Raw genomic sequence first — 24,380 nt, forward strand, 5'->3', positions numbered from 1 at the left:
CAGCCTTCCTCAGTCCCCCACATTTTGCTTCCTTCCACTGGAGCTGGGGGACCCATTGTTCTATAGAGCTGAAGCTTTGTAGCAGCCTGTGGCCATGACATCCCCCCAAGGGCTGCACTGTATGAACGGAGCACCCACATCTTTCAAGCAGCCTCCAGCCCTGTCTATGTAGCTACCATCTGCCCAGCAATCCCTCTAGACAGGTTAATACTGAGCTGGTTGCTTTGCAGTTGCAGGCTGCTTGATGGTAATGGCCAGGGACTTCGTTTTCCTTAGTTAATAACCAGACTAATGCACCCGGCTTCTTGCCCAGCCAGATCAGCGCTCAGCTGCAGCCGTTCACAGTGCTACACCTGCACTTGCCACTGAAGTTTACGGAATAACAGACCCTTGAGTGTTTGTAACTGGTAGCCAGGGTGGGATGCACATTAGAAGCGGTAGAGAGAGGGAGGCGTGTGTGTGTGGGGGGAGTTAGAAAGGAAAGGAGAGAAAAGGAACCAAAATGGATGGAGAGAGTGAGAGAGAGAGAGAGATGGGACGATATCCAGTAGAACAGGGACTCCCTGCCTCTTCCATTCTGGGAAGCACTTTCCAAGGGAGAGACAAATGCTCTCCCTGACCTCAAATCCTCTCCCTGACCCTAAACCGGCACTGTCTAGTTCAGGAAATGTTTCCTTCAGGGATTCTGGCTGGATCAGTCTGGGAATTGGAGCACTGTGACCCACTCTCGGGGTGCAGCTTCCATTCTAGCACCTCCCTCTGGGAGCAGAGACCTGCAGGCCAAGCGCCAGGGCCCTGAGACTAGGTTTGGCTGGGCTCCCCCAGACTCTCCCATTGCTTCAACACACCCTACGAGAGCTCCTCCTTGGGCGCGCTCTGTTCCCAGTTTCTCTCTTTCTGGGCATAGGATCGTTAAAGCAAACAGCCCCGGCCTTACAAAAGGGGTTGTAAAACAATCCCTCTGCTTTAGAGAGCACAAGAGATACCCAGATCCCGTTAAACACCACACAGAACAGCTGCCCACCATTCCCTGCTTCAGTGGCCTCACTGCCCTGGAGCGTTCTTTGGGATTGGGTCAGATCTCTCTAAGGTGTCCAGGAGCCACCTCCTGCAACTCCTGGCTTCGCCTCCATCTGGAGTGTGTCTCTCAGCTGCAGCCATAGCTCTGCAACCAAAGAGTCCCCTCTGCCGTCCTTGTGCCTCTCCTGCCCCAGCTTCTTCTGACTCATCCAGTCTCTGTGTTTTTAAAGGGCTGGACCAACCACTCCTCTCTCTGTTCCCTCTTCTGGGGAGGTTCCACTCCTTCCAAGCCCAGCCCTCAGCAGAGAAGCTGGAGAACACTGGCTTTATCTAGAATGCAATTACTCCTTCCTTCTATCCAGGCGAGAACTTGTTAGGGCTGATAGTCTTAAATGGCCAACCTATCTACAGATAGATACCTCCGACCCAGCCTCTTGCCTCTGAGCACAAGGAGCCTGTGTGAAGAGTACAGTAAAACCCAAAAATATAAGGATACAGATGGTTCATACAATCAAACGTGAGTTAATAGGTGTGACAGATGGTCAGAAAGGGTTATGCAACTAGAAGGCTAATTGACTCAAATTCAACCTTTACAGACGTATTAGAGAAGTTTATAAATGGTAGTTAGGGCTATTCCTCATAAATAGTAATATATATGGGAAGTGGAATAGAGCTTTGAAATGCAAACCTGTATTGTTAGAGAATTAGCGGTAATGTTAATTGTATGTGTACTTATATCTGGTTACATGTTAACCATGTAACCATGGTTACATGTTAACCATGTAAACAGATGGTTCCTGTCTGTTGGTATGTCGGTTGATTCAAAGATCAAAAGAAAATATTAATATTTTAAATTAAACTTGGGTGCAATAACTTCATTGTCTCTACTCTCTCTGACGTTTGTAGTAAATAACCTATGAACCACTTTATGGATAATTATCTTATGCTGATGAATGGAAGAGTTACCTGTGTATACGTAGGAAATAGGTAATTCTACTTCAAAGCAACTATTCTTCATTATAGTAGCCTGCCAGTGGCCTATGAAAGAACACTTGGGTCATGTTCCTGTCATCTCAAATCTGCTTAAGCTTCATCAGGGGAAGCTCAAGTCACAAGACTCAGGTCTCCAGTTCCATTCTGGACCACCCTGATATTGGACATTGGACTGCAACCTAAGGATTAATTCTGAAAGAATTCTTTGCAACTCTAAAGCTCACCATCTCTACCATGAAACTGACTTAAGAATTCTATTCATATCTCTATGTATAACGATGTCCAGTTACTGCAGGGCAGAGAGAGACGTTGAGTCATTAACCAGGCCCACCTCCTACCCACAGGCAGGCTCCTTGTCAGGCTGAAGCAGCTCCCATCCCAGCCCGGGAACAGAGGGAACCCAGCTGTGGGGGATGGATGGAAAGTGGAGATTGTGACGGGATGTAACCCCCAGGGTGAAGCCTGGAAGCTGTTGGAACCGCTGTGCCTCCAAACCATTCAGCTGGGTTGGCCTCTCCCCCTGCTCTGCTGGTGACCCTCAGCCAGCCCATCCAGGACCAGTTATCACCCAACACAACAGCAGGTGGTGCCACACACCCAACTAAGGCACAGGCTGTATCTGCTTTGAGCCTGGGCTCCTGTCCCCCGTTCAAAGTCCTTTGCCTTTCAGAGCTTCTTGCAGGTGTTGAGTTGTGGGGACTGAAACCAAGTGATGATGTCACTCCCCATCCTTTATAGTTTCTTTGAGCTTGCTGGAAAGTCGATGTATGTGACATGGGGTGTGTGCCCTCCGAGGAGGCTTTCATATCCTGAGTTCCTCTGCTAGTGGTTTCTTCCCTGGATGGGTGGTCACGACAGCAATTAACACTGTGTGGCTACTCCTTTGACATACCTGAAAGGCTGGTTTTGGATGTTTCCAGCCTCACATCACACTTTATTAACTCACACATCGCAGGATTTCATAGCTTCACATACAATGAGAGTGCATACAATCCGAGGGGATATCAATGTTTAGCAGATTAAGACTTTAAGAATGATACCTCATAGGGCATATTTTGTACAAGACATACCATAATTACATCGCCATGGTAAATATGGGTCCTTTGGGGTGCAGAGTGTCACAGGGATGATCCAGAGAGTGACAGGGGGTGGGAAGGAGAGGAGTGAGTGAGGGGCGGGGCCTTGAGGGGAAGAGGCAGGGCAGAGAGGTGGGGCCTCAGGCTTCCAGTTACCAGCAATTAGAAAGGGGGCAACCCTGTGAGTTGTACATAGGCAGATTCCCCAGTTTGTCACGCTGACATAGCACAGTAACATCAGAAAAGGATTTAAGGTCTCTTTGACTGGCTAGTCAGTGGTTCAGGGAAGAGGGCCCAGCACCATGTCACCAGACAGCTCAGCACGGAGCTCGGTCTGAGATCCAGAGAACCAGGAGAAAACTTTAGGTCCATTTATGAGTAAAGGGCTGGAGCAGCCTTACCCGGATCTGTTGGTTCCTCGCCCCATAGATGATGGGGTTTAGCATGGGGGGCAGCAGGAGGTACATGTTGGCCATGAGAACGTGGAAATGTAGGGCCACATTGTGCCCAAAATGGTGCGTGAGGAAGGAGAAGAGAGCTGGGATGTAAGAGACTAAGATGACACAGAGGTGGGAACCGCAGGTCCCAAAAGTCTTGAGCCGGGCGTCCTTTGTTGGGAGTCTGAAGATGGCCCTGAGGATCTGGGTATAGGACATGGCGATAAAAGACACATCCATACCGATCACCAAGAATGCCACAGAGAGGCCGTAGTAACTACTGAAGCTGATGTCGGCACAGGCCAGCTTCACCACTGTTATGTGCTCACAGTACGTGTGGGGAATGATGTTCATTCTACAATATGGCCAACTCCTTGCCAGGAAGGGATAGGGCAGTATGAGTATGGCGCCACGCAGGACCAGAGCCAGGCCAATTTTTGCCACCATGGGATTTGTCAAGGTAGTAGAATGTCTCAGAGGATCGCAGATGGCCACATAGCGATCAAAAGCCATGGCCACGAGGATCCCAGACTCTATCACAGAGAAGCTGAGAATGATGTACATCTGGGTGAGGCAGGCACTGAAATTGATCTCCCTGGAATTGAACCAGAAGATGCTCAGCATTTTGGGTAGGATGGCTGTAGACAGGACCAGGTCAGTGATGGCCAGCATGCAGAGGAAATAGTACATGGGCACATGGAGGCTCAGCTCTGTCTTTATGATGAACAGGATGGCGAAATTTCCGAAGATGGCTTTGGCATAGATTGCACAGAAGGGGATGGAGATCCAGACATGGGCTGCCTCTAGGCCAGGAATGCCCAGCAGGATGAAAGTGGAGGGGTTGGTGAAGTCGGTTGAGTTGGAGTCTGACATGGTGAAGGAGAGAAGGTGTCCAACACTGAGGCAGAACGGTGTCTCCTGCATGTACCGTACGTTCCCCTGACTTCCTGTATGTGTCCAGGATCTAGGGTGATGGTCGCAGGACAAACACCTGGATGGAGAGACAATGTTAATATGAGACACTACATGTACAACTGGAGGCTGTTCTAACGAATGAAGCAGATTGGTCACTCGTCACACACTGAAAAATGACATTTTCATTATTCAGATGAATGAATTACGTACAACTGACCCTACTAATGTAATTTCATATTTTATGGTCCTTCCTTCATCAATAATTCCTACACATCAGAGTGTGGGAATCCTTAATAGGTGCCAGCAGGAAACACGAGAGAATATTGGTTATCTCTCTTCGTTCCTTAGGTCTTGTCTACAGTGCCACATTTTTTCCACCAAAAAACAGCATTTGGTGAAGAAATAGTGGAGGTGTAAACACTACAAAGCCACTTTTGACGACAGAACTCCTCGGGTTCAGTGATGTAATAAAGGCACCTTGACAAGACTTGTAAGGCTTTTTACGCAAAAAATTTGTCTCCAAAGTGCCAGTGTAGACACCATGCTTGATTTCATCTGTGTAATTGGCCTCTGGAAGGCATCCCACAATGCCCATCCGAACCACTCTGGTCAGGACTTTCAACTCTTCTGCCCTGCATGCAGGTAAATATTTTTCACTCCTCCCCCTTTAAAGGCCCAGGAATTTTGAAATTCCCTTTCCTGTTTGCTCGGCGTGGAGTGTTCACATCACATCTTCCCAGGTGGCCATGGCAGCTCCATGCAGCAAATGGTCTCCTGCTTGGACCACTGTGGAACTGCTCAGTATTTGAGGAGAGGAGGCTGAGGAGTCCCAGCTGTGCTCCCACTGTAGGAATTTCAATGCCTATGGGCAGATTTCTTGCAGCGTGTGGGAAAAGGGCTATGATTGGGACATGCTGCAGTGCAGAGGAAAATGAAGGAGCTGAGGCCTGCGTACCAGAAGGCAAGGGAGGCAAATGTTCACTCCGGAGTTGCGCCCCGGACCTGTCATTTTTATAAGGAGTTGGATGATATCCTTGGCAGCGACTCACCTTCCACCACCAAGAGCCCTGTGGATACTTCAGTGGGCTGGAGCTGACGGAATCTGGGCCTAACCCAGAGGAGGAAGTCATTGATGAGGAGGTGGAGACATTAGAAGTTGTGGTGCCCATGCCAGGGTTGCCCAGTGCTGCGTCCAGTCAGGAGCTGTTCTCCACTCTGGAGGTGTCCAGCCAGTCTCGGCAGTCACAGTCAGGTGAGGCAGAAGCAGGAGAGGAGACCCCTGGTAAGCAGTTTTGCTTTGTAAAGCGCAGAGGTGGGTGGAGGGCAGAGAAATGTTCAAGGCTGGCTGTGTTTGTGTGTGCTGGGCATTTCCCCGTGCAGCTAGGCAGTATGGCAGAACGGGGTGTTGATGCACACCGAGATTTCACTGGAATCCTCCAGAGAGACCTCTGGGAAACCTTCCTGCAGGTATTCTGCAATCCTCTGCGGGAGGTTCCTTGCAGAGCTTCTTTGTTCCTTCTTCCATTGAGGGACATTTCCTCCCGCCCTTCTGCAATTACTTGGGCAAGGACCAACGCAGCACACAGGTGATCAGCATAGGAACCGGGGCGGAAACCACAAGCATATAATAGATGCACCCTTGCTTCCTTCAGGCATCACAGTTCAGCCAGGAGAAGCCTGAAGCCAGAAGAAAAGACGTCTTGCCCATGTTGAAAAATTCATATAATTATTCCAGTGAGGAGCCCCAGCAACTCCATATTTTCCATCAGAAAGTCCGGTGAGAGCCTGTTAATAGCCAGAGCCCCAAAATGCAAGAGTCCCTGAGCATTAACTCACACACAGCTGGCTCCTGAGGTCTTTACTCAGTTCTTACTCCAAAGGGAGTTTTGCCTTAGTGGAGCCTGAGAACATATGGGCCGCGGCCTCAGAATTTGGCCTTGTATTGTCCATCTACTAAAAGCTTTTATCCTGAAGGATTCCCTGTGCCACTGAAATGCGGCCACCTCGGAGCTGGAGGCCATCAGCCAGGGGCAGAGCAAAGTGGGACATTTTGGCCAGTGATACTGGAGGAAACACATCCCCTGTGGCAAGGGCCCCAGCATGTTTAATGGCTCTGCAGACACGAAAGGACCACAGACCTATTCTCCATCCTATCACGCCCACATTGCACTGGGTTTGTCAAGCAGGTGAGCTCCTCAGCAAGAGATGGTGTCAGGGTTCCTTCCCCACTCTGAACTCCGGGGTACAGATGTGGGGACCCACACGAAAGACCCCCTAAGCTTATTTTTACCAGCTTAGGTTAAAAACTTCCCCAAGGCACAAATTCCTTTCTAGCCTTAGTATCGCTGCCACCACCAAGTGATTTAAACAAACATTCAGGGAGGGCCACTTGGAGCCCAAATATCCCCCCAAACCCCTACACCCCTTTCCTGGGGAGATTTGAGAATAATATCCTCACCAATTGGTACAGGTGAACACAGACCCAAGCCCTTGGATCTTAAGAACAATGAAAAATCAATCAGGTTCTTAAAAGAAGAATTTTAATTAAAGAAAAGGTAAAAGAATCACCTTGGTAAAATCAGGATGGTAAGTACTTTACAGAATAACAAAAGACTCAAGAACACAGAGGATTTCCCCTCTAGGCAAAACCTTAAACTTACAAAAACAGGGAAAATTCACAAGCTAAAAAAAAAGAGGTAATCTAATGCATTTCTTTTCTGCTATTACTTACTATTTCTGCAAGACTAGATGCTTTTTTTCCCCTGCCCTGTTTCCTGGCTGGCTCCCAGAGACACAGACAGAAAAACTTCTCCCCCTATTGGTCCTTTTGGTCAGGTGCCACCCCGGTAATCTGAGCTTCTTAACCCTTTACAGGCAAAAGAGGAATTAACCCTTTACAGGGTAAAGAGGGATTTTATACTGCCCTTAGCTGTATGTTTATGACAGATGGGTACCTGTGAGTTCTGAGACAGACGTGCCTTCCCTGGGGATCCCCCACAGGAAACCGTTTCCCACCCCTCTCTCACCCCAGCATCTGCAGCAGCATCCCACACCGAGAGCTGACACAGAGGTGTGCACCGTTTATAATATAGCTGTGCGCAATCCCGGGGGGGGGTTTGCTCAGCCTGTAAGGGAGAAGCAGCATCTGAATAGAAACAGGCTGGAGACTGGAGATACTCTAGCCAATGTCTCTCTTTCCTTGTCTGCGCTTCTGTGCTATTTATCCAGCTTTAGAAGTAAACAGTCATTAAGGGACTTTCCCAAAGGGAGATGAGAACCCTCGGGCTCTCCGCTGAGTCAGAGAGGAATTGGCTGCTCTGTGTATCTGTGTATTTTTAAAAAGTAGTTGATTAGTAAGAAAACTAGGCATAATAGTCTGATACCCTGTTAAGGCCTAGTATAAAGGGTAGATAGTAGCCAGAGAGATCTGGAGAAAGGTGACTGAGGGGAGACACAAACACTTTCTACAGGCACATGGGGCTATCGCTAAGGGATCAGAGATCAGTAATTCTCATCAGTAACTATCATCATACTGTGCAGCAGGTTTCATTGAAGGATCTTCAAAACACCTAACAAAGGAAAGTCACTATGAATATATCATCATTATACTGATAGGTAAACTGAGGCAAAGGGAAACGTGACTTGGTGAAGGTCACACAGAGAATGACAGACAGAACCCAGGAGCCCTAACGTCCCTGCTGTAACCACGGTCTCTCCGTTAGTAACTGAGGGCATAACAAGAAAGAAATGGATTCATGGTGTAGCAGGGCTTGTTCCTTAGGTGGATGTGACAGACTTGCTCAGGATGCAACCTAGAACGGGGGTACCGCTGAGCCCTCTGGCAAACCAACCTGGGCTCCCTCTCACACTGTGAGGCTGTGACAAGCTACAATCCTTTCCAGGTTTTGCACTTCCACAGCCAGACACAGCCAGGGACTGAAATTTCCAACACTGGGTGTCTGCATCCGGCTGAATTGTTTTTTGAAAGTTTCAGGCATAACAGTTCAGCCAAATTCTCGAATGAAGCCAGGAGAAAAGACGTCTTGCCCATGTTGAAAAATTCATATAATTATTCCATGAGGAGCCCTAGCACCTCCATACTTTCTATCAGAAAGTCAGGTGAGAACCCCCCCCCCACCCGTCAATAGCCAGAGCCCTGAAATGCAAGAAGAGGAGGTGAGAGTCCCTGTGCATTAACTCACACACAGCTTACTGAGTTCTTCCTCCAAGGGGAGCAAAGAGGGACAATTTGGCCAGTGATATTGGAGCAAACTCATCCCCTGTGGCAAGGGCCCTGGCATGTTAATGGCTGTGCAGAGCAGAAAGGACCACAGACCTATTCTCCATCCCATCACGCCCACATTGCACTGGGTTTGTCGAGCAGGTGAGCTCCTAAGCAAGAGCTGGGTACCTGTGAATTCTGAGACAGACGTGTCTTCCCTGGGAATCCCTCGCAGGCAGCCGTTTCCCACACCTCTCTCACCCCAGCATCTGCAGCAGCTGCCCACGCCGAGAGCTGACACAGGGGTGTGCACCGTTTATAATATAGCTGTGAGCAATGCCAGGGGGGCTCGCTCAGCCTCTAGGGGAGAAGCTGCAACTGAATGGAAACTGGCTGGAGACTGGAGACACTCTAGCCAATGTCTTTCTTTCCTTGTCTGCGCTTCTGTGCTATTTATCCAGCTTCAGAAGTAAACAGTAATTAAGGGACTTTCCCAAAGGGAGATGAGAACCCTTTGCCTCTCCGCCGAGTTAGAGAGGAATTGGCTGCTCTGTGTATTTTTTAAAAGTAGTTGCTTAGTAAGAAAACTCAGGATAATGCCCAGCTCTCCATAGGGTCTGATACTCTGTAAAGGCCCAGTATTAATGGGTAGATAGTAGCCAGAGAGATCTGGAGAAAGGTGACTGAGGGGAGACACGAACACTTTCTGCAGGCACTGATGAGATCAGTAATTCTCATCAGTAACTATCATCATACTGTATAGCAACTTTCATTGAAGGATCTTCAAAACATCTAGCAAAGGAAAGTGACTATGAAAATATACCCATTATACTGATAGGTAAAATGAGGCAAAGGAAGATGTGACTCGGTGAAGGTCACACAGAGAATGACAGACAGAACCGAGGAGTCCTGATTTCCCTGCCGTAACCACAGTCTCTCCATTAGTAACTGAGGGCATGACAAGAAGGAAATGGATTCATGGTATAGCAGGGCTTGTTCCTTAGGTGGATGTGACAGACATGCTCAGGATGAAACCTGGAATGGGGATACCACTGAGCCCTGTGGCAAACCAACCTGGGCTCCCGCTCACACTGTGAGGCTGTGACAAGCTGCAATCCTCTCCTGGTTTTGCACTTCCACAGCCAGACACAGCCAGGGACGCACCCAGCTGCAGTTACATGAATGCTTTCACTAGGCACTTATGCACCAACAATAGAGAGGCTCCAGGCAATTCCCCCCCACCCCAGCTCCTCAGCCTAGGACCCCAGAGGTGCACCGTCTTACCCTAGTCAGAAGCCTGGTGAGTGTAAGTTTTTACCCAGTCCGCCCCACCCTCAGTGTGTAGAGGACAATGGACCAGCTCCTGTCTCTGGGCAGGTTTCCCTTTTGTATTTGAAAGAACACACTGTATTAGGTAAAAAACATAAATCCGATTTATTAACTACAGAAGGATAGATTTTAAGTAATTATAAGTAATAAGTGTACATATAAAAGTAGATTACCTAAGAAATAAAGCAAAATGACAATCTGAGTTCTAGAAACTAGACAGGATTTGAACCATACAGTGTGTCACTCTGATGGTACAAACAGTCCAACTGCCTTCCATACACAGGCTAGAAATCTCTTCAGTCTGGGCACCAAATCACCAGTTTTGCCCTTGTTCCTAAGGTTTTTCCAGGTGTGGAGGGGAGTGAGACCAAGTGATTTTGATACTTCCACCTTTTATGGCTTCTTCTATGTGGAGGGAACTTCGTTTTTCTAAGGGCTGGTCCACACTAGCTCTTTAAATCGAATTTAGCAGCGTTAAATCGAATTAAGCGTGCACCCGTCCACACCAGGAAGCCTTTTAATTCGACATAGAGGGCTCCTTAGTTCGACTTCGGTACTCCACCTCGACAAGGGGAGTAGCGCTAAATTCGACATGGCTATGTCAAATTAGGCTAGGTGTGGATGCGAATCGATCTTAGTAGCTCCGGGAGCTATCCCACAGTGCAACACTCTGTTGACGCTCTGGACGCCAGTCGGAGCTTGGATGCTCTGACCAGCCACACAGGAAATGCCCCGGGAAAATTTGAATTCCTTTTCCTGTCTGGACAGTTTGAATCCCATGTCCTGGTTGCTCATCGGGGCGAGCTCAGCAGCACCTGCAACGATGCAGAGCTCTCCAGCAGAGGAGTCCAGGCAATCTCAGACTAGAAAGAGGTCCCCAGCATGGACTGACCGGGAAGTCTCAGATCTGATTGCTGTGTGGGGCGATGTGTCTGTGCTTTCGGAGCTGCGCTCCAGCAAACGGAATGCAAAGACCTTCGAGAAGGTCTCCAAAGCCATGAGAGACAGAGGATACAGCCGGGATGCAATGCAGTGCCGCGTGAAAGTCAAGGAGCTGAGACAAGGCTACCAGAAACTCAGAGCAGCAAACGGACGCTCCGGAGCCCAGCCCCAGGCATGCCGCTTCTACGAGGCACTGCATGCCATTCTCGGTGGGTCTGCCACCACTGCCCCACCAGTGTGCGTGGACTCTGAGGATGGGATAGTGTCAACGGACTGTTCCTCGGAGATGTTCGCGGACGGGGAAGATGAGGAGGACGAGGCAGTCGACGGCGCTTTCCCCGACAGCCAGGATCTCTTCCTCACCCTCACTGAGATCCCCTACCAACCCTCCCCAGCCGTTACCACGGACCCTGAATTGGGAGAAGGATCAGTCCGTAAGTGCTTTAAACAAGTTAACATTTATTTATTAAAAGCAGCTAAGACCAACGAGTTAACATTTTTTTAGTAATTAAACAGGGAGAGACATTAGGAGAACAGAAGGTCTACATACAGGGGGATGGAACTTTTATCTTCATAAGATATCTCCAGGAAACTCTCCTGGAGGTAATCTGAAAGTCTATGCAGGAGGTTCCTTGGCAGAGCTAGCTTATCGTGTGCCCCGAGGTAGCACACTTTGCCTTTCCATGCTACAAGCTGGAACTCCGGGACCATTGCCCTCACGAGCATGGCAGAGTAGGCCCCTGGGTGGTGGTGGCTTTCTTCCAGCATGCGCGCTCTCTCTGCACGTGAGACTCTCCTCAGGGTGATCTCTCTCGCACACTCCTGCATGAAATTAGAGTAATTGGGGTACTATTAGTAATGGGAGCGCTTAACTGTTCCTTTGCATAACAAGAAGCCTCACTTAACAGCCACGTGCTGCAGTCTACAGAGTGGCAGCATACAGGGATCTTTCCCAGTGAACAGCTGCGAGGGGGTGCAACAGGGGTTGAGTTTATGCTTTCAGGATTGCCTGCATCAAGAGGACAGAGCTGTACATTCACTTCTATGAATCCAAAAGTGTTTGGCTTACCATGCCTTGCTGCTACACGAATTCTTCTTTCCTGCAAAGGTTCTCTGATCTGCAGCCCAATACCCCAGGCAATGAAAGCGCATTCAGAGAAATCGAACTTTCCATTAGTGAGTGCGCATGAGACAGGTGCTGTGCATACTCTTGTTCACAGACACCGAGTAGACTATGTTTTTTTGTTTAAAAAATGTATCATTGTAAAAAATTCACTACCTTTTTGACATCACACAGGTGCAACTGTATCACGACCTGATGCACCATGCCCCTCACAGATGATGGCGCAAACTAGAAGGCGTAAGAAAAAGACAAGGGACGAGATGTTTGCTGAACTTATGGGCTGCTCCAGAGCCGAGGCGGACCAGCAGAGCCAGTGGAGGGAGAACCTCAGTCAGCAGCACCGCTCACTCTGCGAACGGGAGGACAGGTGGTGTCAGGAGGACCAGCAGGCGACTCAAACGCTGCTTGGACTAATGAGGGAGCAAACGGACATGCTCAGGCGCCTTGTCGATGTTCTGCAGGACCGCAGGCAGGAAGACAGAGCCCCCCTGCACTGTATCTGCAACCGCCCACCCCCGCCTCAAACTCCAATCCCCCCCTCATCAAAAATAACAAGAAGGAGGGTCACCAGGGGCCGTGAAAACTGTCACTGCACCACAGGACAGTGTTAAATTACCCAAAAGCTATCAGTTACTACATTTTGAAAAGTCCTTCCCTTACTGTGTTCTTGATTATTAAAAGTAGTTTTCTGTTACTTACTTTTTCCGTCATGGTTTTTTACACAACGCTGTGTTAGATGTCTTGGGTGGGTCGTTGGGTGGTTGAGGGGGTAGTGTAATGCATAGGACAGTCACCTTTAGCAGGGTACAGAGACGGGGGCTGGATCAGCAGCATGACACACGCACAGTGCAGTCAGTAGGCGGTTAGCTGGTATGGGAGGTGGTTTGCAGGTTTTCTGTCGTTGGGGGTGGTACGTGCATTTGTAGCGGGGGAGGGGGGTTACAGATGTCATGCAACGGTCCCTGTAATGGACCGCAGAGCCACGCAGCAGAGGAATCTGTATCTGTCCTCCCCCGCAACAAGGCCACATAGCCCCCGCACACAGAGTCCAAAAAAGGAGGGATGGCAGGATCCGTTGAAACAACCAGTCCGGCACTGCTGACCGGTCTGGGAGCGGGAGCATGTCAAACCTCGACTTTAGAGGCGGTCTTTACATGACCACACACCCTACCCAGCACAGTGTGCGTCCCAGTTTCAACCCTTTAACGCAAAGTCATCAATAAAGACACCGTTGTAAAGCTACAGTGGAGCACGTACTTTAATTTTTAAATGTGTGTTAGAAGTTGGGGAAGCGGGGTGGACGGGGTATGTAACTGCAGAGGCTAGTCAACAGTAACTTGGTAAAGAAACAGGGGCAGGTTCAGCTTCTCTGTGAAGAAACTGAACAGTCACACTTCACGCTGCTCGCTGGTACTTGAAGACTTCCTTGTCACTGTGCAAGGTGCCTGCATAGGGCGTGACGAGCCAGGGCATTAGCGGGTAGGCTGGGGCCCCTAAGATCAGTATGGGCATCTGCACATCCCAAGCGTTATTTTGTGGTCCGGGAAGAAACTACCTTCCTGCAGGCGTCTAAGCAGACCAGAGTTCCTGAAAACACGCGCGTCATGAACTTTGCCTGGCCACCCGACGTTGATGTTGGTAAAACGTCCCCCATGGTCCACCACTGCTCGCAGCACCATTGAAAATTAGCCAAATTTCTCAGCAGCTGACTGCGGAAGACGTGGACGATAAGTTGCGAGGAGCTGACAGCGGCCACAACTGCAGCGGGATCCGTGCTCGCAGTGCTGTGGCGCCCGCGCTGTCACTGAGAAGAAAAGTGCACGAACAGATTGCCAGCTGGCGCTTTCAGGGAGGGATGCTGGGCGTGATTGACGGTTCAATGATGACAGTTACCCAAAACCACCCTCCACACAATTTCCCGCCCCCAGCATGCATTGGTGGGAAATCCCAGCATTCCAATGGGCGGCGGGGAGTGCGGGAACTGTGGGATAGCTTCCCACAGTGCACCGCTTCCAAAGTCGACGCTTCGCCCGTTACTGTGGACTCACACAGTCGAATTAGTGTATTTATTGTGGATACACAACTTCGACTTCATTAGGTCGATTCCAGAAATTCGAATTAAGATGAATCGAAATAGTCTTGTAGTGTAGACGTACCCTAAGCAAAAGCCCCCAGAGCAGTTAGTGTAAAAGTACAGGCACAAATGGAATCCAGTGTCACATGAGCTGGTCACATGCCCTCGCACACTTTCAGAACTTTAGGTACAAAAATGATACATGCATACAAATAGGGTAATCATAGTCAGCAGACCATAACTTTTTCATTGATACCTTACATATCATATCACCATGGTAAATATGGGAGTGCCAGGGAGTTGTTTTGGGGCACAGAATGTCACACCTCCCCACTTAGTTTACTGCAGGAGTGTTTGTCATTGACTAATCTGGAGGGAGTGTGCACAAGGCCTTCTCAAGGTTTGGAACATTCAACACCTAAGTGTTGCAAACATTGTGGTGTTCTCCACATGTGTTTTTAAAAAGTTCTGTGTGCCTTCTCTGCGTCACTAGAAAACCTCTCCTTGTATCTGTGCAGCATTGTAAAACCATTGTGCTTTTCTAACTGGTGATAACTCAATACAGATATTCATCAATGCTATGCAGTGGTGTGCCTCAGTTTCCCCTTCCACACAGAAGACCAGATTTATTATGGTTTCCCTGCTGTGACGAGCTTTGAGCCTGTTTACAGGTGATAGCTGAGAAGCAGTATCTGCATACGGCTTCTTGTTTCTATTTGTAGCATGTCCGAAAGCTTTCCCCAAAAATCATGCATGTGACACCTTTTCATAGGATTTACCATCAGTACCAAATTCTTTGTTATAACATTTCCCATTAGCAACAACCATTGCATCATGAGATTTAACAATAACACAAAATCTTTTATCACAGGTAGGTGTTTCCAAGTATTTTTATTATACCACAACTTCTGCTTGGACACTTTGATTTGTTCAATACCCATTGTGTCTTTCAACTCCTCCCTGAACCTTAACACGTGTTTAGTTACTGGTTTTCCTTTCCCCTCAGTATCCCCTTGTAACGAGGCGGCCTTTGGCGGGACACTACTGAGAGTATCAATTCAGGACAAATTGCTTAGAGCAGGGAAGTCAAAGCCCAAGGCTGGGGGTTCTTTACATTTAAGGCGCCAATCCAGCCAAAGAGAGAGGACTTTGGTTTTACCCCACTGGCTAACCAGAAGTTATACAAGCAATTCCCTCAGATACTCCAGTTCCCTTGTATCACCACCAGCGCCACTCCTTATGGGGATGAATGGTTATGAAAACCAACACCCCAGTAAAAGAAAAAAGGTTCTTCCGATCCCAAAGGACCAAGCCCCAGACCCAGGTAAATATACAAGTTAGATCTTACCCACAAATCACTCTGTTGTGAATCCTTTAAAATCTAAAATTTCCTCCTCCCCTCTGTCAGTTGAGTCATTAGCATTTCCACAGACAGCCCTTGATTCAGTTGGACCTGCATCCTGTTTTAAAGAGACAGAGTTAGTTGTCACAAGCACGTCAGGAACAAAGTCCTGAGAAGTCGGGAGCTGGATTGTGGTACCCTCCATCACCCGCTCTCTATCCCCGAGAGGCGAGTTGTGTGACTGCTCCCCTCCGGCAGGTCAGTTACACAGTTCCTTCTCGAAGCCTGAGCCACAGCTTGGGTACCTGGGAGCACAAATGCTGAATCTTCAGTTCTGTCCTGGGCATCCTCCCCCATGTGATCAGTGAGGAGACATTCCTGTACCCCCCACTATTCCTCCCCTGGGCCCCCCTCTAGGACACATACCCCTGTGCTCTCTAGAGTGGGATCTCTCCCCTGGTCAGCCGGGAAGGGCTCACAGCTAACAGCCTAGACAGTTGTCTCAGTGGCAGGATCCATACACCCCTCCCATCCTGAGGTGGTGTTACCTCCTGCTGCAGTGTTAAAGGAACCCACACCCACCTCCTCAGTGGTTTCTATGATTCTAGTGGGCTCCCCTCTGGAACACATCTCCCTATACTCCCTAGCATTGGGTTTGTCCCTTGTTTAGCAGCAACATGGACATTTTTTTCCCGGAGTCAGCGCTGCCTTCAGCAGAAGGGCAGGAGCTGGTTTCAACTACCGCCACCCCTGGAAGCATGCAGTTTCCCACTGCTGCAGGGGAATCAAGGAGACTCTCTTTTCTTCACCAGTTCCTGGGACTTTTCCCTTTCCATCTGAGGTCCCAGCAGACTGCTCCTTCTTGCTGCAGACAGACACTTTAACAACCTGAGCTATATGGAGAGAACCATTGCCAATTAGCATATCAATAGGAGTATCGTCTATCCCTCGGCTGATCGGTGGTATTACGATGATAGTACTTCCTGGAGTCTTCAGTCTCCAGAAGCCTGACCAGTGTAAGTTTATTACCCAGTCTGTCCCTCCCTCAGTGTGGAGAGTACAATGCACCAGCCCCTGTTCCTGAGCAGATTTCCCTATTGCATTTCAAACAACACACTGGTTTAGGTAAAAAACATAAAATCGATTTATTAACTAAAGAAGGATAGATTTTAAGTGATTATAACTAAGTGTAGAGATCAAAGTAAAATACCTAAGAAATAAAGTGAAATCACAATCTGAGTTCTATAAACTAGACAGGGTTTGAATCAAGCAATATCTCACCCTGATGGTACAAATAGTTCATCAAACTTCCATACATGGGCCGGGAATTCTCCTTTTCAGCCTGGGACCACCTCCCCAATCAAAATCTTTTCTCTCTAGCTGTGTTTTGAGGTGTTGAGTTGTGGGGGGAGTGATGCCTAGGGCTGATGTCATTTCCCCCTTTTATAGCTTCTGCCACGTGCAGGGAACTTCATTGTCCCAAACGAAGCCCCCAGCACTGTTAGTGGAAAAGTACAGGCACATGATGGAGTCTGGTGTCACATGAGCTGGTCACATTCCCTTGCCTGCTTCAATGAGTCATAGCAGGGACCATTACCCATATCCTGGCTTGAATGTTCTCAGGAAAGTCCATCAGGTGGGGACAAGCTTCTTCCATGGCTCATTGTGCTTTCTGATGGGACATCAACATGAACAGTCCATTCACAAAGTTCTGGCTCGACTGCATGGAAATTACCTTGTGGACATTACCACAGAAGCAAACACATTTGAAACACAGATATATAGTCAATATTCATAACTTCAAGCAAAAATGAAACATGCATACAAATAGGATCATCAAACCATAGCTTTTCCATTGACACCTCACATGACAAAGTTTCTACAAGATTTGTGGCAACTATATAACAATGGTGAATATAAAAGCAGCAAAGAATCCTGTGGCACCTTATAGACTAACAGATGTTTTGCAGCATGAGCTTTCGTGGGTGAATACCCACTTCTTCGGATGCAAGTGGTGGAAATTTCCAGGGGCAGGTTTATATATGCAAGCAAGAAGCAAGCTAGAGATAATGAGGTTAGTTCAATCAGGGAGGATGAGGCCCTGTTCTAGCAGTTGAGTGAAAACCAAGAGAGGAGAAACTGGTTCTGTAGTTGGCAAGCCATTCACAGTCTTTGTTTAATCCTGAGCTGATGTTGTCAAATTTGCAGATGAACTGGAGCTCAGCAGTTTCTCTTTGAAGTCTGGTCCTGAAGTTTTTTTGCTGCAGGACGGCCACCTTAAGATCTGCTATTGTGTGGCCAGGGAGGTTGAAGTGTTCTCCTACAGGTTTTTGTATATTGCCATTCCTAATATCTGATTTGTGTCCATTTATCCTTTTCCTTAGAGACTGTCCAGTTTGGCCGATGTACATAGCAGAGGGGCATTGCTGGCATATGATGGCATATATTACATTGGTGGACGTGCAGGTGAATGAACCGGTGATGGTGTGGCTGATCTGGTTAGGTCCTGTGATGGTGTCGCTGGTGTAGATATGTGGGCAGAGTTGGCATCGAGGTTTGTTGCATGGATTGGTTCCTGAGCTAGAGTTACTATGGTGCAGGGTGCAGTTGCTGGTGAGAATATGCTTCAGGTTGACAGGTTGTCTGTGGGCGAGGACTGGCCTGCCACCCAAGGCCTGTGAAAGTGTGGGATCATTCTCCAGGATGGGTTGTAGATCCCTGATGATGCGCTGGAGGGGTTTTAGCTGGGGACTGTATGTGATGGCCAGTGGAGTCCTGTTGGTTTCTTTCTTGGGTTTGTCTTGCAGTAGGAGGCTTCTGGGTACACGTCTGGCTCTGTTGATCTGTCTCCTTATTTTCTCGTGCGGGTACTGTAGTTTTGAGAATGCTTGGTGGAGATTTTGTAGGTGTTGGTCTCTGTCTGTGGGGTTAGAGCAGATGCGGTTGTACCTCAGTGCTTGGCTGTAGACAATGGATCTTGTGGTGTGCCCGGGATGGAAGCTGGAGGCATGAAGGTAGGCATAGCGGTCGGTAGGTTTTCGGTATAGGGTGGTGTTAATGTGACCATCAATTATTTGCACCGTAGTGTCTAGGAAGTGGACCTCCCGTGTAGATTGGTCCAGGCTGAGGTTGATGGTGGGGTGGAAGCTGTTGAAATCGTGGTGGAATTTTTCCAGAGTCTCCTTCCCATGGGTCCAGATGATGAAGATGTCATCCATGTAGCGTAGGTAGAGAAGGGGCGTGAGTGGACGGGAGCTGAGGAAGCGTTGTTCCAGGTCAGCCATAAAAATATTGGCATATTGTGGGGCCATGCGGGTGCCCATAGCGGTGCCACTGATCTGGAGATATATATTGTCATCAAATTTGAAATAGTTGTGTCTGAGGATAAAGGCACAGAGCTCAGCAACCAGTTGTGCTGTGGCATCATCAGGGATACTGTTCCTGACAGCTTGTATTCCATCAGCGTGTGGGATGTTGGTGTAGAGAGCCTCTACATCCATGGTGGCCAGGATGGTGTATTCTGGAAGGTCACCAATGCATTGTAGTTTCCTCAGGAAATCAGTGGTGTCACGGAGATAGCTGGGAGTGCTGGTGGCATAGGGTCTGAGTAGAGAGTCCACATATCCAGACAGTCCTTCAGTGGTGAATATGGGGGTGCCAGGGTGTTGTTTTGGGGTACAGCCAGGAAGCTGATGGAACCGCTCAACCCTAAACCATTTAGCTGGGTTGGCCTCTCCCCCTGCTTTGCTGGTGACATACAGCCAGCCAGCCCCTCTGGGCCCTGTTACCACCCAACACAACAGCAGGTGGTGTCATGCCCAGTTGAGTTACCTGAGTGCTTTACCTAATCCACTCATGGACCAACAATGGAGGCACCAGAGAAGTTCCCAGCTCCCAGCCTTGCACCCCTACTGGAGCATACACCCAGAATTAGACCGTCTTGCACTGCACAGAGATCTGTACAGCGTAAATTCATTAAATAGTCTGCTCCTCCCTCGATGAGGGGAAGTTCTGCACCAGCCTTTGCTAACGGAGCTAAGATTCCCAAACACCTCACTCAAAAACAAACTGGTTAAGATAAAACATAAATCAGGTTTATTAACTACAGAAGGAGGGATGTTATGTAATTATAAGAGACAGGAAACAGATCAAAGCAGGTTACTTTGGAAATCAAACAAACTTGCATTCTAAGATTTATACACACTAGATAGAATAATAGAATATCAGGTTGGAAGGGACCTCAGGAGGTCATCTAGTCCAACCCCCTGCTTAAAGCAGAATCAATCCCCAACTAAATCATCCCAGCCATGGCTTTGTCAAGCCTGACCTTAAAAACCTCTAAGGAAGGAGATTCCACCACCTCCCTAGGTAACCCATTCCAGTGCTTCACCATCCTCCTAGTGAAAACGTTTTTCCTAATATCCAACCTAAACCTCTCCCACTGCAACTTCAGATAATTACTCCTTGTTCTGTCATCTTCCACCACTGAGAACAGTCTAGATCCATCCTCTTTGGAACCCCCTTTCAGGTAGTTGAAAGCAGCTATCAAATCCCCCCTCATTCTTCTGTTCTGCACATTAAACAATCCCAGTTCCCTCAGACTTTCATGTGCTCCAGTCTCCTAATAATTTTTGTTGCCCTCCACTGGACTCTTTCCAATTTTTCCACGTCCTTCGTGTAGTGTGGTGCCCAAAACTGGACACAATACTTCAGATGAGGCCTCACCAATGTCTAATAGATTGGAATGATCACATCCCTCGATATGCTGGCAATGCCCCTCCGTATACAACCCAAAATGCCATTAGCCTTCTTGGCAACAAGGCACACTGTTGACTCATATCCAGCTTCTCGTCCACTGTAACCCCTAGGTCTTTTTCTGCAGAACTGTTGCCTAGCCATTCGGTCCCTAGTCTGCAGCAGTGCATGGGATTCTTCCATCTGAAGTGCAGGACTCTGCACTTGTCCTGGTTTGAACCTCATTAAGTTTCTTTTGGCCCAATCCTCTAATTTGTCTAGGTCCCCCTGTAGCCTATCCTATCCCTACCTTCCAAGATATTGAACAAAACCAGCCCCAGGACCAACCCTTAGGGCACTCCACTTGGTACCGGCTGCCAACTAGACATGGAGCCATTGATCACTGCCCGTTGAGCCCGATGATCTAGCCAGCTTTCTATCCCCTTATAGTCCAGTCATCCAGCCCATATTCCTTTAACTTATGGGAAAGAATACTGTGGGAGACCAAATCAAAAGCTTTGCTATAGTCAAGGAATAACACGTCCACTGCTTTCCCCTCATCCACACAGCCAGTTATCTCCTCATAGAAGACAATTAGGTTACTCAGGCATGACTTGCTCTTGAGGCACAGGCTGCATCTGCTTTGCAGTCTGGGTTCCCCTCCCCCATTCAAAGTCTTTTGTCTTACAGAGCTTCTTGCACGTGTTGAGTTGTGCGGGAATGAAGACAAGAGATGATGTCACTCCCCATCCTTTATAGTTTCTTCCAGGTTGCTGGAAAGTCTATGTATGTGACATGGGTGGTCTGCCTCCATTGGACAAACATTCTCCATTGTCTCCGTACTCCCTCCGAGTAGGCTTTCTTATACAGAGTTCCTGAGCTAGTGGTTTCTTCCCTGGATGAGTGTTGACAACAGCAATTAACAGTATCTGGCTACTCCTTTGACATACCTGAAAGGCTGGTTTTGGGTGTTTTCAGCCTCACATCACACTTTAGTAACTCACACATAGCAGGATTTCATAGCTTCACATACAATGACAGCGCATACAACCCCAGGGGATATCAATGTTTAGCAGATTAAGACTTTTAGAATGATACCTCACAGGGCATACTCTGTACAAAACATACCATAATTACATCACCATGGTAAATATGGGTGCTTTGGAGTGCAGAGTGTCAGGGATGATCCAGAGATTGACAGGGGGTGGGGAGGAGAGGAGCGAGTGAGGGGAGGGGCTTTGAGGGGAAGAGGCAGAGCAGGGGCGGAACCTGGGGGAAGAGGCAGGGCACAGGGGCAGGGCCTGAGGCTTCCAGTTACCAGCAATTAGGAAGGTGGCAACCCTATGAGTTGTACATAGGCAGATTCCCCAGGTTGTCACGCTGACACAGCACAGTAAGGTCAGGAAAGGATTTAATGTCTCCTTGACTGGCTAGTCAGTGATTCAGGGAAGAGGGCCCAGCACCATGTCACCAGACAGCTCTGCATGGAGCTCAGTCTGAGATCCAGAGAACCAGGAGAAAACTTTAGGTCCATTTATGAGTAAAGGGCTGGAGCAGCCTTACCCGGATCTGTTGGTTCCTCGCCCCATAGATGATGGGGTTTAGCATGGGGGGCAGCAGGAGGTACACGTTGGCCATGAGAATGTGTAAATGCTGGGCCACATTGTGCCCAAAACGGTTGGTGAGGAAGGAGAAGAGAGCTGGGATGTAAGAGACTAAGATGACACAGAGGTGGGAGCCGCAGGTCCCAAAAGTCTTGAGCCGGGTGTCCTTTGTTGGGAGTCTGAAGATGGCCCTGAGGATCTGGGTATAGGACACGGCGATAAAAAACACATCCAGCGTGGTCACGAAGAATGCCTCAGAGAGGCTGTAGTAACTACTGACGCTGATGTCAGCGCAGGCCAGCTTCACCACAGCCATGTGCTCACAGTACGTGTTTGGAATGATGTTGGTTCTGCAATATGGCCACCTCCTCGCCAGGAAGGGATGGGGCAGTATGAGCATGATGCCACGCAGCACCATGGCCAGGCCAATTTTGGCCACCACAGGATTTGTTAGGGTGGTGGAATGTCTCAGGGGATCGCAGATGGCCACGTAGCGATCAAAAGCCATGGCAACAAGGATCCCAGACTCTATCACAGAGAAGCTGAGAATGAAGTACATCTGGGTGAGGCAGGCACTGAAATTGATCTCCCTGGAATTGAACCAGAAGATGCTCAGCATTTTGGGTAGGATGGATGTAGACACTACCAGGTCAATGATGGCCAGCATGCAGAGGAAATAGTACATGGGTACATGGAGGCTCGTCTCCGTCTTTACCATGAAAAGGATGGTGAAGTTCCCGAAGATGGTTATGGCGTACATGGTGCAGAAGGGGATGGAGATCCAGATATGGGCTGCCTCCAGGCCAGGAATGCCCAGCAGGATAAAGGTGGAGGGATTGATGAAGTCGGTTGAGTTGGAATCTGACATGGTGAAGGGGAGAAGGTGTCCAACACTGAGGCAGAATGGTGTTTCCTGCATATACTGTATGTTCCCCTGACTTCCTGTATGTGCCCAGGGTCTTGGGTGATGGTCGTAGGACAAACACCTGGATGGAGAGACAATGTTAATATGAGACACTATATGCACTACTGGAGGCTGTTCTCGTGGATGAAGCAGATTGGTTGCTCTTCACACACTGAAAAATGACATTTTCATTATTCAGATAAGTGAATTATGAACAACTGACCCTACTAATGCCAATTCTATATTTTATGGTGCTCCTTGCATCAATAGTTCCTCCACATCGTGGTGTGGGAAACCTTAGGAGGCATCAGCAGGAAACATGAGTGTATACTGGTTATCCCTTATTGTTCTCTAGGTCTTCTCTACACTGCCAAGTTTTTTCACCAAAAAGCAACATTTGGTGATAAAATAGCGGAGGTGTAAACATTATAAAGCCACTTTTGACAACGGAATTCCTCAGTTTCAGTGACGTAATAAATCCATCTTGACGAGAGTTGCAATGTTTTTATGCAACATTTTTGTCTCCAAAGTGCCAGTGTAGACACTGTTCTCGATGTTATCACTGTAATTGGCCAATTGCTTTTCTCCCATGCCCAACTTCCCCCACCCCTGGGAACACTCACCATGCTTCCAGTGTTCACCATCATGTGTGGTTGTCAAGGGTCAACGGGAAAGTGACTGGTGTGTTATCAGCAGTGTGTTTCGATGTAGTGTTTCAGTGCTGTACGTGTACTTAACAATAATGCTTCTCTTTATTGTTACTTGTGCTTCTCCAGATATGTCCTTGAAAGGAGGCACCCCCTCCACTCCAGCTGAGTGTCTCCACCAGATAAGAAAGTGCTCAAGATGGAGCAAGGAAGATATGTTCTGGGAGGTGCTGCAGTACTCTGATGCAGACAAGACAGAATGAAGGTGGTGGAAGGAAAGTGATAAGCAGGAAAGAAAAGAAAATGAGAGATTCACTAGGGATGCAATGGAGAGGCTGATAAATTTTTTTTAGTGGCAAACCAACATGCTGCAGTCCCTACTGATGCTTCATACTGAGCAGATGGGTCCTTGCCTTCCCCTTCAGCACATTCAGAACTTTTTCCCATGTTCTCCCCAAACTCTACCCGCACATTTCTTTCCGATTTCTGGGATGTCTCACTTTCCCGTTCACTCGACTGCTACAGACACCTTTTCAAATGAAAACTAAATTAAATTAATGGAGATATCCTATCTCCTAGAACTGGAAGGGACTGTGAAAGGTCATTGAGTCCAGCCCCCTGCCTTCTCTAGCAGGACCAAGTCTAGGAGTATAATTAATGCCAGTCAACAGCATGGTTTATGGAAAACAGGTCATGTCAAAGCAATCTGATTTCATCCTTTCATGAGAGTACACGTTTGGTGGATCAAAGGAACCGAGCAGATGCAATAGACTTCGATTTCTCTGCGGCATTTGATTTAGTAGGGAAAAACATTCAGTTAAAAAATGAACACTATACAATATCAGTAGAGCACACGTTAAATGGACTAAAAGCCGGCTAACTGACAGCTCTCAGAAAGCAGTTGTCAATAGGCCATTGTCAGTGAATGGGGGTGTTTCTAGTGGGGTTCTGCAGGGATCAGTTCCAGGCCAAATGCTATTCAATTTTTCTCGTCACTAATCTGGAAGGAAATAGAAAA

The 24,380-nt window shown here is 48.2% G+C and overlaps 2 protein-coding genes across 2 annotated transcripts; both read right to left on the reverse strand.

Moving 5' to 3' along the window:
• Positions 1 to 3,451: 3,451 nt before the first annotated feature.
• LOC123361987 (olfactory receptor 52D1-like) lies at positions 3,452 to 7,221 on the reverse strand. The gene is made up of 2 exons (XM_045002210.1): positions 7,173 to 7,221; positions 3,452 to 4,517 (listed from the first exon to the last, which is right to left on the reverse strand). Exon 2 carries the CDS (start codon positions 4,448 to 4,450, stop codon positions 3,452 to 3,454), a length of 999 nt encoding a protein of 332 aa, XP_044858145.1. The 5' UTR covers positions 4,451 to 4,517; positions 7,173 to 7,221.
• Positions 7,222 to 21,731: 14,510 nt separating this feature from the next.
• On the reverse strand, positions 21,732 to 22,730 carry LOC123364065 (olfactory receptor 52E4-like). Its single transcript, XM_045005831.1, has one exon. The coding sequence runs from the start codon at positions 22,728 to 22,730 to the stop codon at positions 21,732 to 21,734; it is 999 nt and encodes a 332-aa protein (XP_044861766.1).
• Between the last annotated feature and the right edge of the window lie 1,650 nt (positions 22,731 to 24,380).

Source organism: Mauremys mutica, chromosome 1 (assembly GCF_020497125.1).
Source record: "Mauremys mutica isolate MM-2020 ecotype Southern chromosome 1, ASM2049712v1, whole genome shotgun sequence".
NCBI classification, from domain to species: domain Eukaryota; kingdom Metazoa; phylum Chordata; order Testudines; family Geoemydidae; genus Mauremys; species Mauremys mutica.

Coding starts and splice junctions, on each gene's coding strand:
- LOC123361987 (XM_045002210.1), bottom strand. CDS start 4,450: ATGCAGGAGACACCGTTCTGCCTCAGTGTTGGACACCTTCTCTCCTTC.
- LOC123364065 (XM_045005831.1), bottom strand. CDS start 22,730: ATGCAGGAAACACCATTCTGCCTCAGTGTTGGACACCTTCTCCCCTTC.